Source organism: Dromiciops gliroides, chromosome 1 (genome assembly GCF_019393635.1).
Source record: "Dromiciops gliroides isolate mDroGli1 chromosome 1, mDroGli1.pri, whole genome shotgun sequence".
NCBI classification, from domain to species: domain Eukaryota; kingdom Metazoa; phylum Chordata; class Mammalia; order Microbiotheria; family Microbiotheriidae; genus Dromiciops; species Dromiciops gliroides.
Genome location: NC_057861.1, coordinates 57,008,837 through 57,027,665, shown reverse-complemented (window position 1 = coordinate 57,027,665; position 18,829 = coordinate 57,008,837). Strand labels below are relative to the sequence as shown.

The window sequence follows — 18,829 nt, the reverse complement described above, 5'->3', positions numbered from 1 at the left end:
TCCTTTTCCTTTTTGCTTTTTCTCTGCATGCAGACCTAATAGTGAAAAGCCTTTGCTAATTGTTTGAATGTATTTATCTTTCTAGGTTTCTCATCTCCTCTCTGTGCACTTTAGAGATTCTACCTAGCTTTAATTTTTTTCATCAAAGTTCTTTGTTCTGTTAAAGGTTTATTTTTACCCTATAGTATTATACTAAGTTTTGCAGGACAAATTAGTATTGATTATAAGCCTTTTTCTTGTAACTATATCCCAGTATTTTCTTTCCTGTATAATAGTTATGGCATTATCTTGTGTTATCCTCACTGTGGTTTCTTGCTACTTGAATTCTTCCTTTCTAGCTGCATACAAATTTTTTTTTCTTTGACTTAGAAACTCCAGGTTTTGGCTATGGTATTTCTGAATGTTTTCATCTTGGGGTGACTTTCAGGAGGTGATCAGAGAATTCTTTCTATTTTCACTTTGCTCTCTGATTGTAATAGATCTAGGCAGTTTTCTTTAATGATTTTTTGAACTATATCTAGGTTTTTCATTTGATCATGGTTTTCAGGAAATCCAATCATTTAAAAATTATCTGATTTCCAGGTCAGTTGTTTTTGATAGTAGATGCTTTACTTTTATATACATATAAATACATATATACATATGCATACATATATATGCATATATGTGTGTGTGTTTACACATATGTTTTTCCCCCTTTCTTTTTACTTTCTCCTAATACTTTTTGGTGTCTTTTGAAATCTTTGAGTCTTTGTTGCTCCATTCTGGTTTTTAGTGACTCCACTATTTGGATAAGGTTTTCCACCTTCTATGTTGATAATTGTTCCCCTTTCTTTCTTTTTTTTTCCCACAGGAGTGTTTATAATCTCATTTTTTTATCTCTTGCTTTATTTCTTCCAGCCACTCTTAATATTCTTCCAGCCAAACTGTTCTTTTCTTGGAAGCTCTCTTTTCTTTTGGGTTTCCCTCATGGGTTTCTCTTAACCCTCAGTATTTCGTCAATATGCTTAGCATTTATTTTTCTATTTGCTCATTTCTCTAGCTGGGATGGATGGAGTGGCCAGATCCTGTCTGGGCCTGTTCTTTCTGTAGTCTAGCTGCTGCTGCTGCTGCTGCTGAAGTTTTGAATCAGTCAACTAGAACTTGGTCCTGCTCTCTGCCAGTGTCCCTGGCTCCTGCTCCTTGTAGCCTAGCTCAATACAGGTTTTAACCTTGGCCCTTCTATGAGGGTCCTTACATAAACTCCAACCTGGAGCCTCTGCTATGGCCCCCGACAAGCCCCCAACCAGATGTTTTAAATTGTGCTGGCCTCCTGTGAGGTTCCTGGTTTGAGGGATGTCTGGTTGCTATTTTGGTCTTGTCCCTTTTAGCGGTTCCAGCAGAAGCTCTGGTTTCAGGCCTCTCGTCAGGTCTGTAGTTTTACTTCTTCCTTGGCTCTGGAGCAAGCTGCATGGGCCCTTAGCTGGCCTCATCTCCTGCTATGACCGGGATAGGTTGGCCCCTTTTGGCCAAACTTTTTGGCCCCTTCTGCTTCAGGCCTTTTGGAAGGCCACAGGCCCACATGGACTTTCTGGTCCTGTCTCCCTGTGCAGTGAGCTATGAGGTCTGGCTTGGTCTCTTGCTGCTCCCGTACCCAGGGCCAAGATCTCCCTGGCTTTGGGCCCCAGCTCCAATGGGTACTGGCTTCCTCCTCTGCTCTGTCTCTTCTCAGAGCTCCGCAGGCTTCTGGCAATCACCCTGTGCAGGCCTGGACTGGAACGGGGACCTCTAATGCTCTTTCTCATTTGGTTTTATTTATCTTTATTCTTTCTGAGGTATTTTTAGACTTTTGCTGGAGTTTTGTGGGAGAACCGTGCTCCCTTAAGGCCTTTCACGTCACCATCTTAACTGGAAGACGGTTACTTCGGGTCCATGGCCAGGCAGCCCAGGAAGTCCTAGGTAGAGGAATTGTTTGTTGTTCAGGCGTTTTTAGATGTGCCCTGCTCTTTGTGACCCCATTTGGGGTTTTCTTGGCAAAGACACTCCTCAAAATTAGAGGGGTTGTGATCTGCTTTATCTAAGGAGTTCCTCATGGATGAAATTCTAGATCCTTCATATCTGGTCTGTTTTGAGGTCTGGCAGGACAAGACTCCCTTCATTTATAATTGTTTTTCATACTTCTTATGGATAAGTTTATGTATGGGTTGATGGAAGGAGAGCTGGCCCCAGGGCCGGGCTCCTCCCTTGAGCAGGGAGTAGGGTAGAGTTGGGGAGGGGGCCTAGACCACTTCTCCTACTCCTTCTTGTTGCTCTATCCCTCTGACCCCTCATTCCCTCCCACCCCTATCTGACCCCTGACCTTTATGCTACCTAGCGCTAGCCCACTGACCCCTGGCACCTTTCTTTTCCCCACTTTCCCAGTCCATCTGTTTGACCCTTCTCTGACCTCCATCTTTTACTTCTCTGCCTCAATTAATCTGACCTTTGACCCTCTTGTCCCTCCTATTCCCTGCTCTTCTTTCTTCTGACTCTGGACCCCTCTGTGTTTTCTCTAGCCCTCATTTCCAGCACCTACAATGGCATTTTGGACGCAGCTGATGTTACTGCTTTGGAAGAACTTCACCTACAGAAAGAGAAAGCCGGTAATGGGGCGCAGGGAGGAGAGGAGGGGCCCAGCCTAAACCCAGGCTTTGCTGATCCTTGGAGCCACGCCCTCTGAGGGGCCTTAGAGGGTTTCCTGCCAACCCCTGTCCCCCATTCTTCCCCAGCTACAACTGGTCATCGAGCTGCTGTGGCCCCTGTTCCTTTTTTTAATTCTGGTCGCTGTCCGTCAGTCCCACCCTCCCTTTGAACACCATGAATGTGAGTAGGCTTCTAGAACCTTGCCCCCCAATCTTCCCCTATGTCTTCCAGGTAACCTTCCTTGATCTCCCCAGCCCAGAGGGGATGCTTGTCCTTTTCTGAACCTGAGCATACCCCTTTCTCTCTAGTTCCTGGTGCTCTGCCCCTAAGCCCATCCCATCATCCTCCTTTCTCTGCGCCATGCCCCCATCTCACTAATCCCTGACCCCTCTGCCCTCCCACTCTTCTCCCTAAACTCCCACCCCTGACTCCTTCCTTCTTCCCTGCCCCTGTTCCTACTGTGTTCTCTTGTTACCTGTCCTCAGCCCCCATCACTCCATCCCTGACTCCCCTGACATCCCAGTATTAGGAAATCCCTTAGTCTGTGCAAGTTTGATGTGCTTTTTGGAGGTATTTTCAACTCTTGAGCTGTTGTCCCTCTGTTGTCCTCATCTCTACCTCATCCCCTGCCCCCCATCCCTCTGATCCTTGTACCTCTGTTGCTGGCCTCTTCCTACTCCTAGGCCCCTGTCCCTCTGTCTCCCCCTTACCCTGTCCCCATATCCTTGAACCCTCTTTCTCAACTGCTCCCAAGCCCTTATGCCCCTGTCCCATCCCTATGAGCTGGTCCTTTGTATGCCCCCCCACGTCCCTCCTCCTCTTTCTTCCCAACTCCCCAGCTTTCCTGTGTATTTAGGCAGGCAATGCCCACAGGGCCCCAAGGGCTCCCTGGGGGGAGGATGCCTGTGGGTGAAAGAGAGGGCCTGGAAGAGTAGATGTCCCCTGACCTGCCTGTGTGCACACAGGTCACTTCCCCAATAAGCCGCTGCCTTCGGCAGGCTTGCTTCCCTGGCTTCAGGGCATCGTCTGCAACATGAACAACCCCTGCTACCGGTATGCCACGCCTGGGGAGACCCCCGGGGTCCTGAACAACTTCAACGAGTCCTTGTGAGTGAGCAGAGTTGGGTGCAGGAGGCCCGGAGGCTGGGGTAGGGAGTGGAGTGGGATGGGATGGGAAAGGGCAAGGGAAGAGGCCACATTTGGGAGGCACGCTCCAGTGGAGAGAAGCTGGGGCTCTGGCTCTGGCTCTGGCTCTGACTCTGCTGCTGGCTTTCCCTCTGAGACCTCGCCTCCTCCGAGCCTCGGTTTTCCCATATCCAAAATGATAGAGCTTGACCAGTGGGTCTCTAAGGCTCTTCCGAGGTCTGAAGTTTTGTGGTCCAAGCACCTTTCTAGCCCCAGTACCCTAGGTCTAGAGTCTGGGTCCTAAGGTCCCTTCCAGAGCTGACATTCTGCAAAGTCAGTTTTATTCTGTTCAGTTCACATTTAACAGTCAAGGAACATGCCTGGGTTAAGGGCCTACTATGCCCTAGGCCCTGTGCTAAGCCCTGGGGATCCAAATACAGAAGCCTCTAGGGTTCTTGCTCTGGGAGGGCTGACAACATGAACATTTACAAATAAATATAAGAAGCTTACAAAGTACAAGGTCATTTTGGGGGTGGTGTTGGTGAGGGGGTCCCCAAAACTGGGGAGGCAAGAAAGGTTCTCCTGTAGCTTGAGCTGAGCCTTGAAGTAGCCAGGGATTTTAGGAGATGGCAGGTGATGAGGGCAGGTGATCCAGGCAGGGTGGACAGTGCACAGAAGGTGGCAGATTATATATAAGGAGCAACAAGGCCAGTGTGCTTGAATCATATGAATGCAAGAAGAGGAATAATGAGTAATAAGTCTGGAAAAGAGCTGGGTTGCAAGGGCTTTAAATGCCAAGCAGAGAAAACTGGATCACCTTTCAGAGGTAGTAGGGAGCCACTGGAGGTTTTTGAGCTGGGGAGGGACATGGTCAGACTTATGCTTTAGGAATAGAGGGAAGAAAGCTAATTAGGAAGCTATTGCAGTAGTTTAAACCAGAGAGGATGAGGGCATTGACCCTGGGGGAGGGGGCATCAAAATTGTCAAATGGGTAGGAAGTAGCAGGGCTACATGGGAAGACTTAGAGAATGCTTGGGCATGGGCATAAAGAGTCAGAAACAAGCCAGAGGTTGCCATTCTCTGTCTGAGCCCCTTCATGCCCACTTTCCAGGGTCTCCAGGCTCCTGGCTGATGCCCGGCTGGTACTGAGCAGCCCCAATACACAGAGGACCCTAAGAAGCTTTGGGAAACTGATGCCTTCCCTGAAACCACTCCAGGAGTCTGGTGAGGGGAAGAAGTGGTGGTGTAGTAGTTGGAGGAGGAGGAAAGGTGATGCAGCTGCCAGAGGGTGGGCATTGGGCGTGCATGGGTGCTCAGGTAAGGAAGGGGCAGTATCTCAAGAGTTAGAGGATTATGTTGATGATGGTGCTGGGTCTGGAGTCAGGAAGACCAGAATTCAAATCCAGCCTTAGATACTTACTAGCTTTAGTGTGACCTTAAGCAAGTCATTTTTTTTTCTAATTTAATTTTTTCTCAATTACATGTAAATCAAAAATTTTAACATTCTTTTTTTAAAAATTGAGTTCCATATTCTCTCCCTCCCTTCTTACCCCATCTTGAGAAGGCAAGCAATTTTATATAGGTTATACATGTGCAATCATGAAAAATATTTCCATATTGCATACATTAGTCGTGTTGCAGAAGAAAATGCAGACCAAAAAACTCAAGAAGAATAAAGTTTAAAAAAATATGCTTCAAGGGGCAGCTAGATGGCGCAGTGGATAGAGCACTGGCCCTTGAGTCAGGAGTACCTGAGTTCAAGTCCGGCCTCAGACACTTAACACTTACTAGCTGTGTGACCCTGGGCAAGTCACTTAACCCCAATTGCCTAACTAAAATATATATATATATATATATATATATATACATATACATATATATATATATATATACTTCAATCTGCATTGACACTATAGTCTGAGTAGCTAAGTCATTCACAATTGATCACAGTACAATTTTGCTGTTACTATATATACCGTGTTCTCTTGGTTTTGTTCATTTCCCTTTGCATCAGTTCATGTAAGTCTTCCCTGGTTTTTCTGAAAGCATCCTTGAGTGAGTCATTTAACCTCAGTTTACCTCAGTTTCCTCAAATATAAGATGGTGAAAATAATAGCACCTACTCTTCCCAGGGTTGTTGTGAAGCTCAAACAAGATAATATCTGTAAATCACCTAGCACATTGCCTGGCACATAATAGGCCACATATAAAGGCTTATTTCCCTATCCCCTCTTTTCCTCTTGTTAGAAGGAAGTTGAATGCCTGGGGGACAGTGGTTGACCTTTTTGGTCTTTCCCAAAAAGGCAATGTAGTACAGTGGAAGGAGTGAACTTGGAGTCTAGAGTCAGGTTCAAATCCCAACTCCACCACTTACTTGCTGCATGACTTTGGGCAGGCTATTTCCCTTCTCTCTGGCCCTCAGTTTCCCCTTCTCCCCTGTTCCCTTCACAGAAATGCTATGAGGATGAAATGGAAGAATAGAGTTGAAAATTGCCTTATGAAACTGTAAAGTATAGTCTAGGACACTGTAAATGGTAGAGGTTTGCAAATCATAAAGTACTTTGTAAACTGTAAAGTGCCTCACAAACTATAAAGTACTCTCACTCACTCTCTCCACATGCACATTGTATATATTAAAATGTCTATGCACACATATGTATATATATTATTACATATCATAAATTGTATGTGATATATAATATATAATACATTATTTATGTATAGTGTGTATACATATAAACATACATATCTATCTATCTGTAAGGCATTATGATTGTGACCCTCTCCTCCCCAGCCCTGCCACTCCAAAGCTACCTGCTCCCCGGAGAAACCTTCTCAAAATTCCTGCAAGAGAATACATCCCTGCCTCAGTCTCTGGCTGAGGAACTGCTGGAGACCCAGCTTAGTTTACAAGGGGTAAGTAAGGGCTGGGGCCCAAAGACTAAGGGGGAGAATTCTTTAACCAGAAAGTTGTCAGGGATGGGGGTGGGACAACTTTAGGGACTTTGGGGATGAGGGCATGTGAAGGGACAGTAGTGGATTTGTAAAGACATGTCTGAACTGCCAAGTGGCATGAGCTGAACCAGGAGAACAGTGGATACAGTGCCAATGATGCTATGGGAACAAACAGTGTAGAAAGACTTCAGGGCTGACCACAGAATCGCCCACCACAATTCCAGAGGATTTGCTCCCATGTGCCCACCCCCAGAGAGAAGCAGAGGCCTCGGAATGTAGAATGAGGCTTTTTTCTGGCTGTGACCAAAAGGGAAATTTGTTCTGCTTGATGATACATGTTTGCAATAGGGGGCTTATTTTTCTTTCTTATGGAGTTGAGGGGGAGAGAAGAGAGAGATAGATTTTAGTTAAATGAAGAAAAATTTAATTTAAAAGAAAATTTTAAATGGGGCATAGTGAATAGAGTACCAGATTTGGAATTGGGAAGATGGGTTCAGATCCTGCCTTAGGTACTAGTTGTGTAACTTCGAATGAGGCACTTAACCCTTCTGAGTTTCCTTCTCTGCAAAATGGGGCTATCGGCGAGGGTTGCACCAAGCTCTCAGGATTGTTGTGAGAACCAAGGAGATGATGTGTGTAATAGCACACTTTGCAAACCTTAAGGTGCTGTAACAATTGCCTTGGTGACCCCAGCTGCCCCCCTATGCCCACTTCTTTTCCAGTTGCCCCCAGCTTTGCCTTTGCCAGACCTGGTCTGCAATGCCACCTTGCTGAGCACTTGGCTCAATGCCTCTGAAGCTCTACAGAAAGGCCTGTGTGCCCTCCCTCCGAAAGAGCTCCGAGCCCTTGGGGCCAGCTTCCTGTCCCAGGCAGACCCGGACCGGCTGCTTGCTGTGAGTCTAGGAGCATTGCTGGGAGTCAGGGTGGGGGGAGGGTTCATCTTTAGGCTTGAGGAAAGGCTGCCCCAGGGATGAGAGGAAGAAGAGGGAAGCCCCTCGGCCTGGCCTGTGCCTGCTTTGCCCTGACCTGTGACCAAAGGAAAGAGAGGCCCGTCTTTCTGCTCCTGTATCTGTTGGCCCTTCCTGCTGTCTGTTCCTTTGTCTGCTCTTCACTGTCTCCATCTTCCCATCTGTCTCTCCCTTGGCCATCCCTCTGCTTTTCCCACCTGTCTGTTTCTCGGTCTGTCTGCCTGTCCCCCATCTGTCCCTCCAGCCATCCATCCATCTCTCCACTGTTCTGTCTCTCCTGTTTGTTCCCTTCCCTTTCCCTTCATAGGCATTGAAGGCCAATAACAGACAGCTGAGCCCCAAGGCTGTGAGCACCTTCTTGGAGGCATGGGAGGCTATGAGTAGGGAGGTAAGTGGCTCTCCCTGTCCTTCTCCCCCAGGGAGGGTGAGGGTGGCTCCCCAGGGTGCTGGATGCTTTCCCCAGAGGATGCTGAGGAAATGGAGGTGGGGAGGAGTGGGACAGAGATACCCAGGGGGTGTGAGTGTATGTGAAGACCTGGGAGGAAGAGGAGGCCAGCTCCAGGGAAGGGCTGTGCCCCAGGAGGGAAGATGAGGGAGACCTGAAATGGAGCCAGCAGACCAGAGCTCATATTGTGGGCCCACAGGGGTCTGTGGCCTTGGGCAGATTGCTTAACATTGCCAAACCTCTGTTTCCCCATCTGTAAAACAAGAGGGGATGAGATGAAGTCTAAATCCAATGATCTCTAGACCAGGCAGTTCTGGTCACGGGAGGCCTTGACTAATGCCAGCTTAAGAGTTGGGAGGTCGGGGGCAGCTAGGTGGCACAGTGGATAAAGCACCGGCCCTGGATTCAGGAGGACCTGAGTTCACTTACTAGCTGTGTGACCTTGGGCAAGTCACTTAACCCTCATTGCCTCGCCAAAAAAATAAAAATAAAAAAAAATTAAAAAAGAGTTAAGAGGTCATCCCTTGGGCTGCCAGCCCTGTGCCCTCCCATTCCTCTGTGGGGCCTGTCACCCATATGCCCCTCCAGCTCTCTACCCTGCCCAGCTTAGCAGAGCTTCGAGCAGAGCTGCGGAGGGACCCAGGTCCAGGGGGACCCCTGGAAGGAGTGTCCCGAGTCCTTTGTGGAAAGTCCAGGGATCAAGGCGTTGAAATCCCTTCCCTCAACTGGTATGAAGACGATGATCTGAAGGTGATGTTGGGGCAGGGCCAAGGAAGGCTGGCCTCTCCTGTGGATAACAACACCAGTGAGCCACATTCTCATTCCTGCCCTGCCTGCCCCCACCCCTCGCCCAGCTCACCCCAAACCCCTTCCTGAAGGAGAACAGCACAGGCTTAGTAGAAGGAGCCATGGGCTTGGAGTTAGGAGAACCAGGCTGGAATCCTGGGACAATCCACTTTTTTCTGGGCCTTAGTTTCTTCCTCTGTAAAATGGGAATGATAATTTCTGTCTGGAGCTCCTCACATGTTGATAAGAATGATACCACCCTGACCATCCTTCCCATGGGAGACCAAAGGAGCCATTATCAAACTGGGGGTGGGGCTGGCTAGAGAGGTAGGTGGATGATGGTACGTGAGCAGACAATTTTGTCGGGTGGAAGTCTCGCTTAATCAGGAGGCACCATGCTGAGGTAGGAAGAGCCCTAGACAGGGAGATAGGAGTGATGGCTCTGGCCTTCACTTGCTTGGTGATGTCCAGTTTTTCCCTTCTCTGAGCCTCAGTTTCCCCAATTTGTAAAATAAAGGGGGTGGACTCTGGTATGGTGGCAGTAACACTGGGTTTGTAGTCTGATGGCCCGGGTTCAAATCCCAGGTGGGATAATTACTGTCTCTGTGACTCAGTGGGACTTCATGTCCCTATCTGTCAAAGTCCCTTCCAGCTCTGATGGCCCATGATTCTATGATGCACCATTGAAGGTCATCCAGGACTCCTCATCTTTCTCCCCTTTCTACACACACAGGTCCTTTCTGCCAGAAGCTAATTGAGTCTATGGAGGCACATCCCATATCTCGGCTCCTTTGGTGGCGGCTCAAACCCATCATTCTCGGCAAGATCCTGTATACGCCAGACACGCCTCTCACCCGCAGAGTCATGGCCAAGGTGAGGGGGTTCTACCTCTCCTAGAGCCTGAGTTCTGTCTCTGCATCAGGCTCCCATCCCAGGCTGTTGTGGGTGAGCTCTGAGTACCTCTGGGCCTCCCCCTTTGTGACCTGAGCTAATACTGCCTCCTTGTTCTCCCAGATGGGGAGACAGTCCTAGAGAGGAAGGTGCTGCAGAAGCAATGAAGGGTCAGAGGTCACTTGATCACCCAAGTGACTCATGGTTAGAACTCAGACTCTCCCAGGCTCTTGCTCATTAAGCCCTGGCTCTGTTGGGCCTTCATTGTTTTTTCTGTAAAATGAGAGGGCTGGACAAGATGGTCTGTCTGTAAGGTTACTTCCTTGACCATCTAAGTTTTATGTTCTAAAGTCCCTTCTAGCTCTGATACTCAAGTGTTTTCTGTTTTAAGGTCTCTCTAGGCTTGAAAGTTCTAAATTATCCATCCCTCCCAGCTCTGACATTCTGGGTTCTAAGGGCCCTCCCAGCTCTGCCATTCTGGGTTCTAAGGGCCCTCCCAGCTCTGCCATTCTGGGTTCTAAGGACCCTCCCAGCTCTGACATCCTGGGTTCTAAGGGCCCTCCCAGCTCTGACATTCTGTGTTCTAAGGGCCTTCCCAGCTCCGACATCCTGTGTTCTAAGATCCTCCATTCCCTCTGACCTTCTGTGTTCTAAGGACCCTCCCAACTCTGACATACTGTGTTCTAAGAGCTCTTCCAACTCTGACATTCTGTGTTCTAAGGGCCCTCTCAGCTCTGACATTCTGGGTTCTAAGGGCCCTCTCAGCTCTGACATTCTGGGTTCTAAGGGCCCTCTCAGCTCTGACATTCTGGGTTCTAAGGGCCCTCTCAGCTCTGACATTCTGGGTTCTAAGGACCCTCCCTGCTCTGACATTCTGGGTCTAAGGTCCTCCCATCTCTGACACTATGAATCTTCATCCCAGCCCTGCCAACCACCGGCTTTTCCTATGTTGGTGTCGATTTGTTCTGTAATATGAGGATGATTCTCCATGCCCAACAGCTTCTGGGGAGGATCAGACGAGAGAATAGACAGGAATATGAATAAAAAGGGTTGTTTTCTTGAAGAGATGATGGAACTATGAAAACCTTCTCTCTCTTGGTCCCTTGTGGTTTCTCTCCCTTTCTCCTCCACCCTCTCTCCCTTCTCTTTTCTCCCTCCTTTCCTCTCTCTCTCATTCTCTGTTTCTTCCTTTCCCTCCTTTTTCTCCCTTTCTCTATCTTTCCCTCCTTTCTCTGTCTCTCTGTGATCCTCTCTTTCTCTGCCTTTCTTTTTCTTCTCTCTCCTCCTATTCCTTTTCTCTCTTCTTCCCTTCCTCTGTCCTTCTATTCCCCCCTTTCATTCCCTCCCCTTCTCCTTCCCTCCCCTTTCTCTCCCCCTCTCACCTCACCTCTACATTGGGAGACAAGAACAAAGGACCCAGCCCTTGAGGAGGAAGGGGGTAGATGGGAAGGGGCCCTGACCAAGCTGCTTCGTGCCTGTGTGTCCATCCAGGTGAACCAGACATTCCATCAACTGGCCCTGCTGAGGGAGCTGCATGCCTTCTGGAAGGAGCTCGCACCCCAGATCTCCAGCTTCATGAATAACAGTGACCAAGTGGCAGTGCTGAAGGTAGGGGTGGCCCAGCAGCCCCCGGGGAAGTCTGGGGGCCAAGGAATTGCTAAACCAGGATCAGCAAGGTCTGGGAGGGGGCTGGATTGGCAGTTAGCACACTGGGGGAGGGGGGATACATACTCTGTCACTTGCCACCTGCATGACTGTGGGCAAGTCCCCTTATCTCTCAGTCTGGCTTCCAAGGTCACTTCCAGCTCCAGCTTGAGAGTTTTTGATTCCACAAACAGGCATTCATTAAATACCTTTTGGTTCCATGAATAAGGCATTCATTAAATACCAACTGTATACACAGCCATGGGCACCCAGTCCAGGGTGGAAAGAATACTGCTGGGAGTCAGAGGACTTGGGGTCTAATACCATGTTGTTGTTGTTTTTACCTTTGGAAAGTTCCTTCCCCTCTCTGGCTTTCTTCTGAGAGAGTGTAGGATTTTAAGTCAGAATGCCTGCACTCAAGGCCTGGGTTTGTGACTTACCTGGAATGATTTGGGGCAAATCACTTTGCCACCCTCAATCTGAAGTCTTCTCATGTGTAAAATGATCTCCCAGCTCTGACATTCCATGTTCTAAGGTCCCTCCTAGGTCACTATCATATGGTAGAAAGAGCACTGACCCTGGAATCAAAGGACCCAGGTTCTAATGCCTACTACTTGTGTGACCTTGGACAAGTCACTCTCTGGGCCTCAGTTTCCTGATCTGTAAAATGAGGGGATTGGACTAGATGGCCCCTGAGATCCCTTTCCTCTGCCCCTCTGTGGTCCTACATTCAGTCTCCTAAATGCTGAATCAAAGGGGCAGCTAGGTGGCGCAGTGGATAGAGCACCGGCCCTGGAGTCAGGAGGACCTGAGTTCACATCCGGCCTCAGACACTTAACACTTACTAGCTGTGTGACCCTGGGCAAGTCACTTAACCCCAATTGCCTCACTAAAAAAACAAAACAAAACAAAACAACAAACTAAATGCTGAATCAATTGTCCAAACACCAAAATTTGGGGGAGCTCAGAGAACAAAGATTTCTCGGGAGCCTGGTGTGGTCAAGGAAGATGTCATAGAGAAAAGCAGAAGTTAAGCTAGGGCTGGTTTTGGAGAGGAAGAGAACAGGAGGGGAACATTCCAGGGACAGCAGAAGACCATGGGTTGGACATAAGGGTGAAAATGGGGCCAGGGCCAGGTGCCCGGCTAAGGGGCGTCCCCTTCCCCTGCTCCTCCAGAGGGTCTTCCAGACAACCTCCTGGGAAGAGAGGCTGAGGCGCACCAGGAACAGAACATCAGCTCTCCGCAGCTTCCTGGGCTTAGATGGGAGTGGCTACAGTTGGAAAGAGGCCCATGAAGACTTAACTCTGATAGTGGACAAAGTGGGACAAGTGCTGGAGGTGAGATGGGGCCCCTGTCTTGGGGCCAAAGCTCTTAAGTTCCCTGCCCCTGCCTCCCCTTATTTCCAGCTCCCCAATATGCACAGAGGCAGCAGGTGGGGGAGTTGATAGAATGCTGGACTCAAATACTAGTTGTGTGACCCTGGGCAAGTCACTGCTATCGGCCTCAGTTTCCCAAACTGTCAAATAAGGATGGTAATAATAGCACTTCTTTCATTGAGTTATTATAAGCATCAAATGAGAGATAATTGTAAAGTGCATTGAAAATCTTAAAGCATAATGATAATAACAATAATAGTAATAATGATGGCTGTCATTTAAATAGCGCCTACCATGGGCCAGGTACTGTTGTAAGTGCTTTACAGATATCATTTCATTTGATTCTCACAACAACCCTGGGAAATAAATGCAATTATCACTCCCATTTTATAGATGAAGAAACTGGGGCAGAGAAGTGACTTACCTAAGGTCACACAGCTAGGAAGTGTCTGAGGCCAAATTTGAACTCGGGTCTTCCTCACTCCAGACCCCAGTGCCCTAACTACTGTACCTAAATGCTAGAGATGAGGGTGATGATGATGATGGTGTTTTGACTTCCCTCGTTAGAATGTAAGCCCCTCCGGGGGCTTCTGCTGAGTCTTTGCTTCTATTTGTACCTTCAATGCTTGGCGCAGTGCCTGGCACATAGTAGGTGCTTGATAAAACGGTCTCTCTTCTGGCTCACATTTGTCACCAGTCCAACCCCATGCCCCTTGGGAGAAAACATGGCCCTGTCAGGGAGAGTCTCTAAGGTCCCTGACAGCCCCAAGATTCTGTGGTAGACCAGAAGGCCCACAAGAAGATGAGAGCCTATGCAAGAACATTAGCTAGCAATACAAGCACAGACATTTTCTTTTAGTCTGCATCTGCAAGTGCATCAGATCAGGGACTCCCAGTGTGAGAACTCCCTCCATGGATCCAGATCAGGGACTGGTCTCGAACTTCCAGTCTCAGAGGGTGGCCTGGAGCATGGAATGCAGGTCTTCCTAACTCGGGCCTGCTCTCCATCCACTACTGCAACAATGTCACTTTATACAACACTTATGAACTACCTACTGTGTGTACTTCTGTACCTCAGCACCAGGGACATCAAAGTTAAAAATCCCTGACTCAGTTTGAGGGTGAAACACTAACATAGATATTCATGATTGTGCTCGATAAACATGAAGTGACTGATGATCTGTGCAGCAGAGAGGAGCAGAGTACCCAAAGGGTTGGGGTAGGGTTGTTATTGCCTGAAGGATTAGGGAAGACTTCCTGGAAGAGGTGGCATTTTGATCAAGCAAGCATTTATTAAGTGCCTACTGTGTTGCCAAGCACTGAATTCAGTGCTGGGGATACAATATATGGGGGTCAGGGCAACAGCTGCTCAGAGAACCAGATGCAAGATCTATGTAGAACAGATGTGTAGCGGGGGCCAGGCAGAGCATGGGAGGCTCCCAGCACCAGGGGAGTTTTGAGCTGGGATTCAAAGATGGAGAATAAGGTAGGGATGAATGTGTCTGCCTCATGCCCCTGCCCAAACCTTGCCCCATACACATACAGACACATATATAATACCATATTTACTGTATACACACAACATACATGTATATACACATGCACACATACATGCATAACATGACCACGCATGGTGATAGTGCATTGTACATGCACACATAAGATGCAAATGGTGCACATATACACGTGTGCACACACAAGATGCAAATGGTGCACATATACACGTGTGCACACACACACAAACTCATGCTCACACACCACCATGCCCCTGTATATACACCTGTGCACACATGTGTGCATGAATGCCACATGCCTGCATTCTCATCCAAACACACATACTCAATGTGTGCATAAACATATTGGACTCCAGGGACTTTTCCCTTGTTCCTAACAAACTGACCTCTGTGTAGCTAGGAGCCCAGAATGCCTCTGGCAGTCCCCTCCCTTTCCTCTCCCACATAGTGTGTTTCTCTGGACAAACTGGAGCCAGTGACAACTGAGGACAGCCTGATGACACGGGCAGTGGAGCTGCTGGGGCAGCGGCGCTTCTGGGCTGGCATTGTCTTCCTAGGGCTGCAGGATGGGAGAGCTCCCAGCCACATCCGACTCAAGATCCGAATGGATATCGATGATGTTACCAGGACTAATAAGATCAAAGACAGGTTGGAGGTTGGGTCGGGAGGCTGAGGTAGTTTACCCTGGACATGCATGAACAGTGGGACAACCTAGGCCTAAACTTCCACGTGGGCCACTGTGGTACAGGCCTATCTCGCTGCAGTTCTCTATTCTAAGGGCCCTCCCAGCTCTGACATCCCATGTTCTAAGGGCCCTTCCAGCTGTGACCCTCTCTATTCTAAGGGTCCTCCCAGCTCTGACATCCTCTGTTCCAAGGCCCCTTCCAGCTGTGACCCTCTCTGTTCTAAGGGCCCTCCTAGCTCTGACATCCCATGTTCTAAGGGCCCTCCCAGCTCTGACATCCCATGTTCTAAGGGCCCTTCCAGCTGTGACCCTCTCTATTCTAAGGGTCCTCCCAGCTCTGACATCCTCTGTTCCAAGGCCCCTTCCAGCTGTGACCCTCTCTGTTCTAAGGGCCCTCCTAGCTCTGACATCCCATGTTCTAAGGGCCCTCCCAGCTCTGACATCCCATGTTCTAAGGGCCCTTCCAGCTGTGACCCTCTCTATTCTAAGGGTCCTCCCAGCTCTGACATCCTCTGTTCCAAGGCCTCTTCCAGCTGTGACCCTCTCTGTTCTAAGGGCCCTCCTAGCTCTGACATCCCATGTTCTAAGGGCCCTCCCAGCTCTGACATCCCATGTTCTAAGGGCCCTTCCAGCTGTGACCCTCTCTGTTCTAAGGGTCCTCCTAGCTCTGACATCCTCTGTTCCAAGGCCCCTTCCAGCTGTGACCCTCTCTGTTCTAAGGGCCCTCCTAGCTCTGACATCCCATGTTCTAAGGGCCCTCCCAGCTCTGACATCCCATGTTCTAAGGGCCCTTCCAGCTGTGACCCTCTCTGTTCTAAGGGTCCTCCTAGCTCTGACATCCTCTGTTCTAAGGGCCCTCCCAGCTCTGACATCCCATGTTCTAAGGGCCCTTCCAGCTGTGACATTGTATTAAAGGAGGATGTGGGGGGGTTGGGTGGTGCCAGGGGGTGGAAATCCTCACTCTGTCAGCACTTTTCAGGGAAGGAAGGAGCCTGAGTCTGGTGTCGTGGCACTAGGGCCAGTGTTCACTTAGCCTAGAGGAGTGTTTGCTATTGTCTCTGCCTATCCCGTACAGGTTCTGGGACCCAGGCCCGGCAGCGGATCCCTTCTTGGACATGCGCTATGTGTGGGGTGGATTTGTCTACCTTCAGGACCTTCTGGAGGGGGCGGTCTTGCGGGTGCTGAACAGCTCTGCCCACCCCGCCAGCATCTACCTGCAGCAGATGCCCTACCCCTGCTACGTGGATGATGTGTGAGTGGCCCCACCCTGGGCTTCTGCCTGGTCCCTCTCATCCCCTTGAGCATCTCAGGGACCTCACTGTAGCCCCGACCATCCATCTAGGCCCACATGGGCATCATGGGTAGTCTGTGCCCCCTTTGGGTATCCCCACCCTGGACATCTCTTCAGCCAGTCCTGAGAGAGGGCACTGTCAGATGGAGGGGAGGGTCCGGGTCTGGGTGATGGCCTGACCCTGCCCTCCCCCTGCTCCTCAGGTTCCTGCGGGTGCTGAACCGCTCACTGCCACTGTTCCTGACTCTTGCCTGGATCTACTCTGTGGCACTGACTGTGAAGGGCGTTGTTCAAGAGAAGGAAACTCGTCTGCGGGACACCATGCTGGCCATGGGCCTGGGCCGCAGCGTCCTCTGGGGCAGCTGGTTTATCAGCAGCCTCCTGCCCTTCTTGATCAGCAGCGGCCTCCTCGTTCTCATCCTCAAGGTGAGATTGGACTCTTCCACTCAGGGCCCCCACCCTCATATCCAGGACCCCCCACACCCAGGGACCTCCTCCCTGTCCCATCCCCCAAACCCAGGCCCACTCCACTCAGTCACTCACACCCAGAACCCCCAGCTCCACTCTCCATCCCCAGGGAAATCCCACTCATTTCTAGCCACACCTCTGTAAAATGAGAGAGTTAGACTAGAGGCCCCCTGAGGCGCTCTCTAGATCAATGACCCCGTAACCCTTAAACCCAAGGCCCCCCTGCTCTTCCTATTGGCCCCCTGTCCCAGTCCCCAGATTTTTTACTGCCCTGACCCTGAGTTTTGGGGTCCAGATCCTCCCCCTGGCTCAGCTTGAGGGTGGGAGAGCCCTCCAAAATGGCGGTATAGGCATGGGTGTGAGTGGGTCACCCCCTTCCCTTTCTTTCTGCAGCAGGGGGACATTCTCCCCTATAGCGACCCCCTCCTCGTCTTCCTCTTCCTGGCCGCCTTTGCTGTGGCCACCGTCTGCCAAGGCTTCCTGTTCAGTGCAGCCTTCTCCCACGCTAATGTGGCGGCTGCCTGCGGAGGCCTCCTTTACTTCACCCTCTACCTGCCCTATGTGCTCTGCGTGGCCTGGAGGGACCGACTGCCCCCAGCCCTGCGCCTGGCTGCGGTGAGGCTGGGGGTGTGCCTGCCCGGGAAGCCCAGAGCCCTGAGCTATGAGGAAGAGGTTGGGGCGGAGGGTGGCCTGGGAGGAGCACTGTCCTCGATGCCCTGGGCCTCTGCAGGCAGTGCCCCTCCTGTGGGCAGTGGGAGGGAAAGAGCCATGCCCATTCTACCAGGGTGCTCCCACTAGACCCCGGTCCTCTAGATTCAACACCTCTCTAGACTCCCAAACACTCCATAGAGACCCCCGTGCCCCTGGGCCTCCCTAGAAGCTGCATGTAGATTTTCCCCCTCAGGCCTCTTCCAGATATTCATTAAGTTTCCCATGCCCCCATAGATTCTGTACTCCTGCAGATTCCCCCCTGCCCATGCCGTGTCTAGAACCTAACCCTGAGCTTCCTAGGCCCAGATTATTCCACTGACGCTGCCATTCTGATGGGAGAGCCCACACCTTCCTTTCGCCCTCCTGTGCCCCCAGAGAGATTTCCATTATGGCTATCACACCCACTGAAGACTCCAGCACTGAGATTAGCCAAGAGCCCGGCATACTCCCTAGAGACTCCCCTAAGCCCGTGCCTCCAGAACTCCCCCTGGCCCCCCTAGAGATGCCTCATAACTGTTGACCACCCAGCCCCTTCCAGATGCTACACTCCCAATTTAATTGAGCCAATGTTTACTCAGGTATAATATAGATGCCTGCTTGATGGAAGGCATGCAATAGACCCCTGAAATACAGACAGAACATGAAAGAGCCCCTCCCCCCAGGAGGCCTCGGGTCCCCCTAGATCCCCAGATACTCTATAGCTTGCCTACAGATCCAGAGCATCCAAGACCCCCCCCCATAGATGTCCTGTCCCTTATAGATGCCTCCTTCCCGTCTAGACTCTAGTCTGCCTCCCTCTGAGAGGCCAGGTGGTGCCAAGCCCAGGCCCTGGCAGCCTGCCATGCCTGGATGGCCCTCACTGGTAGTGCCAACCCCTTGGGTTCTGGGACCCAGACCTTAGAGCTGGGTAGGCCTGTGCCTGCTAAGTCTGGGAAGAAGGGATCCGAAGGGGCCAGGAAACGGTGCCCTGGCAGGGGGAAAGGGTGCCAGTGGTAATGCCCACCTTCCCTTTACCCCTGCCTCTATAGAGCCTGCTGTCTCCAGTGGCTTTTGGCTTTGGCTGTGAGTACTTCTCCCTGTATGAGGAGCAGGGTGTGGGCATTCAGTGGCACAACATGGGCCAGAGCCCCGTGGCTGGCGATGGCTACAACCTGGCACTGTGTGAGGCTCTGCTAATCATGGATGCTGGACTCTATGCTGTGGCCACCTGGTATACTGAGGCCATCTGCCCTGGTGAGGCCTGGAGAGAGACAGGGCCCGGTTCGGGGGGGGCTGGTGTGGGGAGGCAGGACTCGGGTCCTGAGGCGT

General features: G+C 50.4%; 1 protein-coding gene across 5 annotated transcripts in view; it reads left to right on the top strand.

Annotated features, from left to right (window-relative positions):
• The window catches only part of ABCA7 (ATP binding cassette subfamily A member 7), a 54,856-nt gene that overhangs the window by 11,519 nt on the left and 24,508 nt on the right, over window positions 1-18,829 (top strand). For all 5 annotated transcript variants that reach the window (XR_006354153.1, XM_043977816.1, XM_043977815.1 and 2 more), the window contains exons 2-17: window positions 2,535-2,621; window positions 2,748-2,841; window positions 3,627-3,768; window positions 4,898-5,010; window positions 6,581-6,702; window positions 7,464-7,634; window positions 8,017-8,097; window positions 8,743-8,959; window positions 9,674-9,813; window positions 11,323-11,439; window positions 12,652-12,813; window positions 14,815-15,014; window positions 16,127-16,303; window positions 16,546-16,768; window positions 17,204-17,425; window positions 18,550-18,754. Coding sequence is in view for 4 of the 5 variants with exons in the window: in XM_043977816.1 (XP_043833751.1) it covers window positions 2,556-2,621; window positions 2,748-2,841; window positions 3,627-3,768; window positions 4,898-5,010; window positions 6,581-6,702; window positions 7,464-7,634; window positions 8,017-8,097; window positions 8,743-8,959; window positions 9,674-9,813; window positions 11,323-11,439; window positions 12,652-12,813; window positions 14,815-15,014; window positions 16,127-16,303; window positions 16,546-16,768; window positions 17,204-17,425; window positions 18,550-18,754 (2,452 nt within the window). In the remaining variant the exon portion in view is untranslated. The remainder of the gene's footprint in view (window positions 1-2,534; window positions 2,622-2,747; window positions 2,842-3,626; window positions 3,769-4,897; window positions 5,011-6,580; window positions 6,703-7,463; window positions 7,635-8,016; window positions 8,098-8,742; window positions 8,960-9,673; window positions 9,814-11,322; window positions 11,440-12,651; window positions 12,814-14,814; window positions 15,015-16,126; window positions 16,304-16,545; window positions 16,769-17,203; window positions 17,426-18,549; window positions 18,755-18,829) is intronic.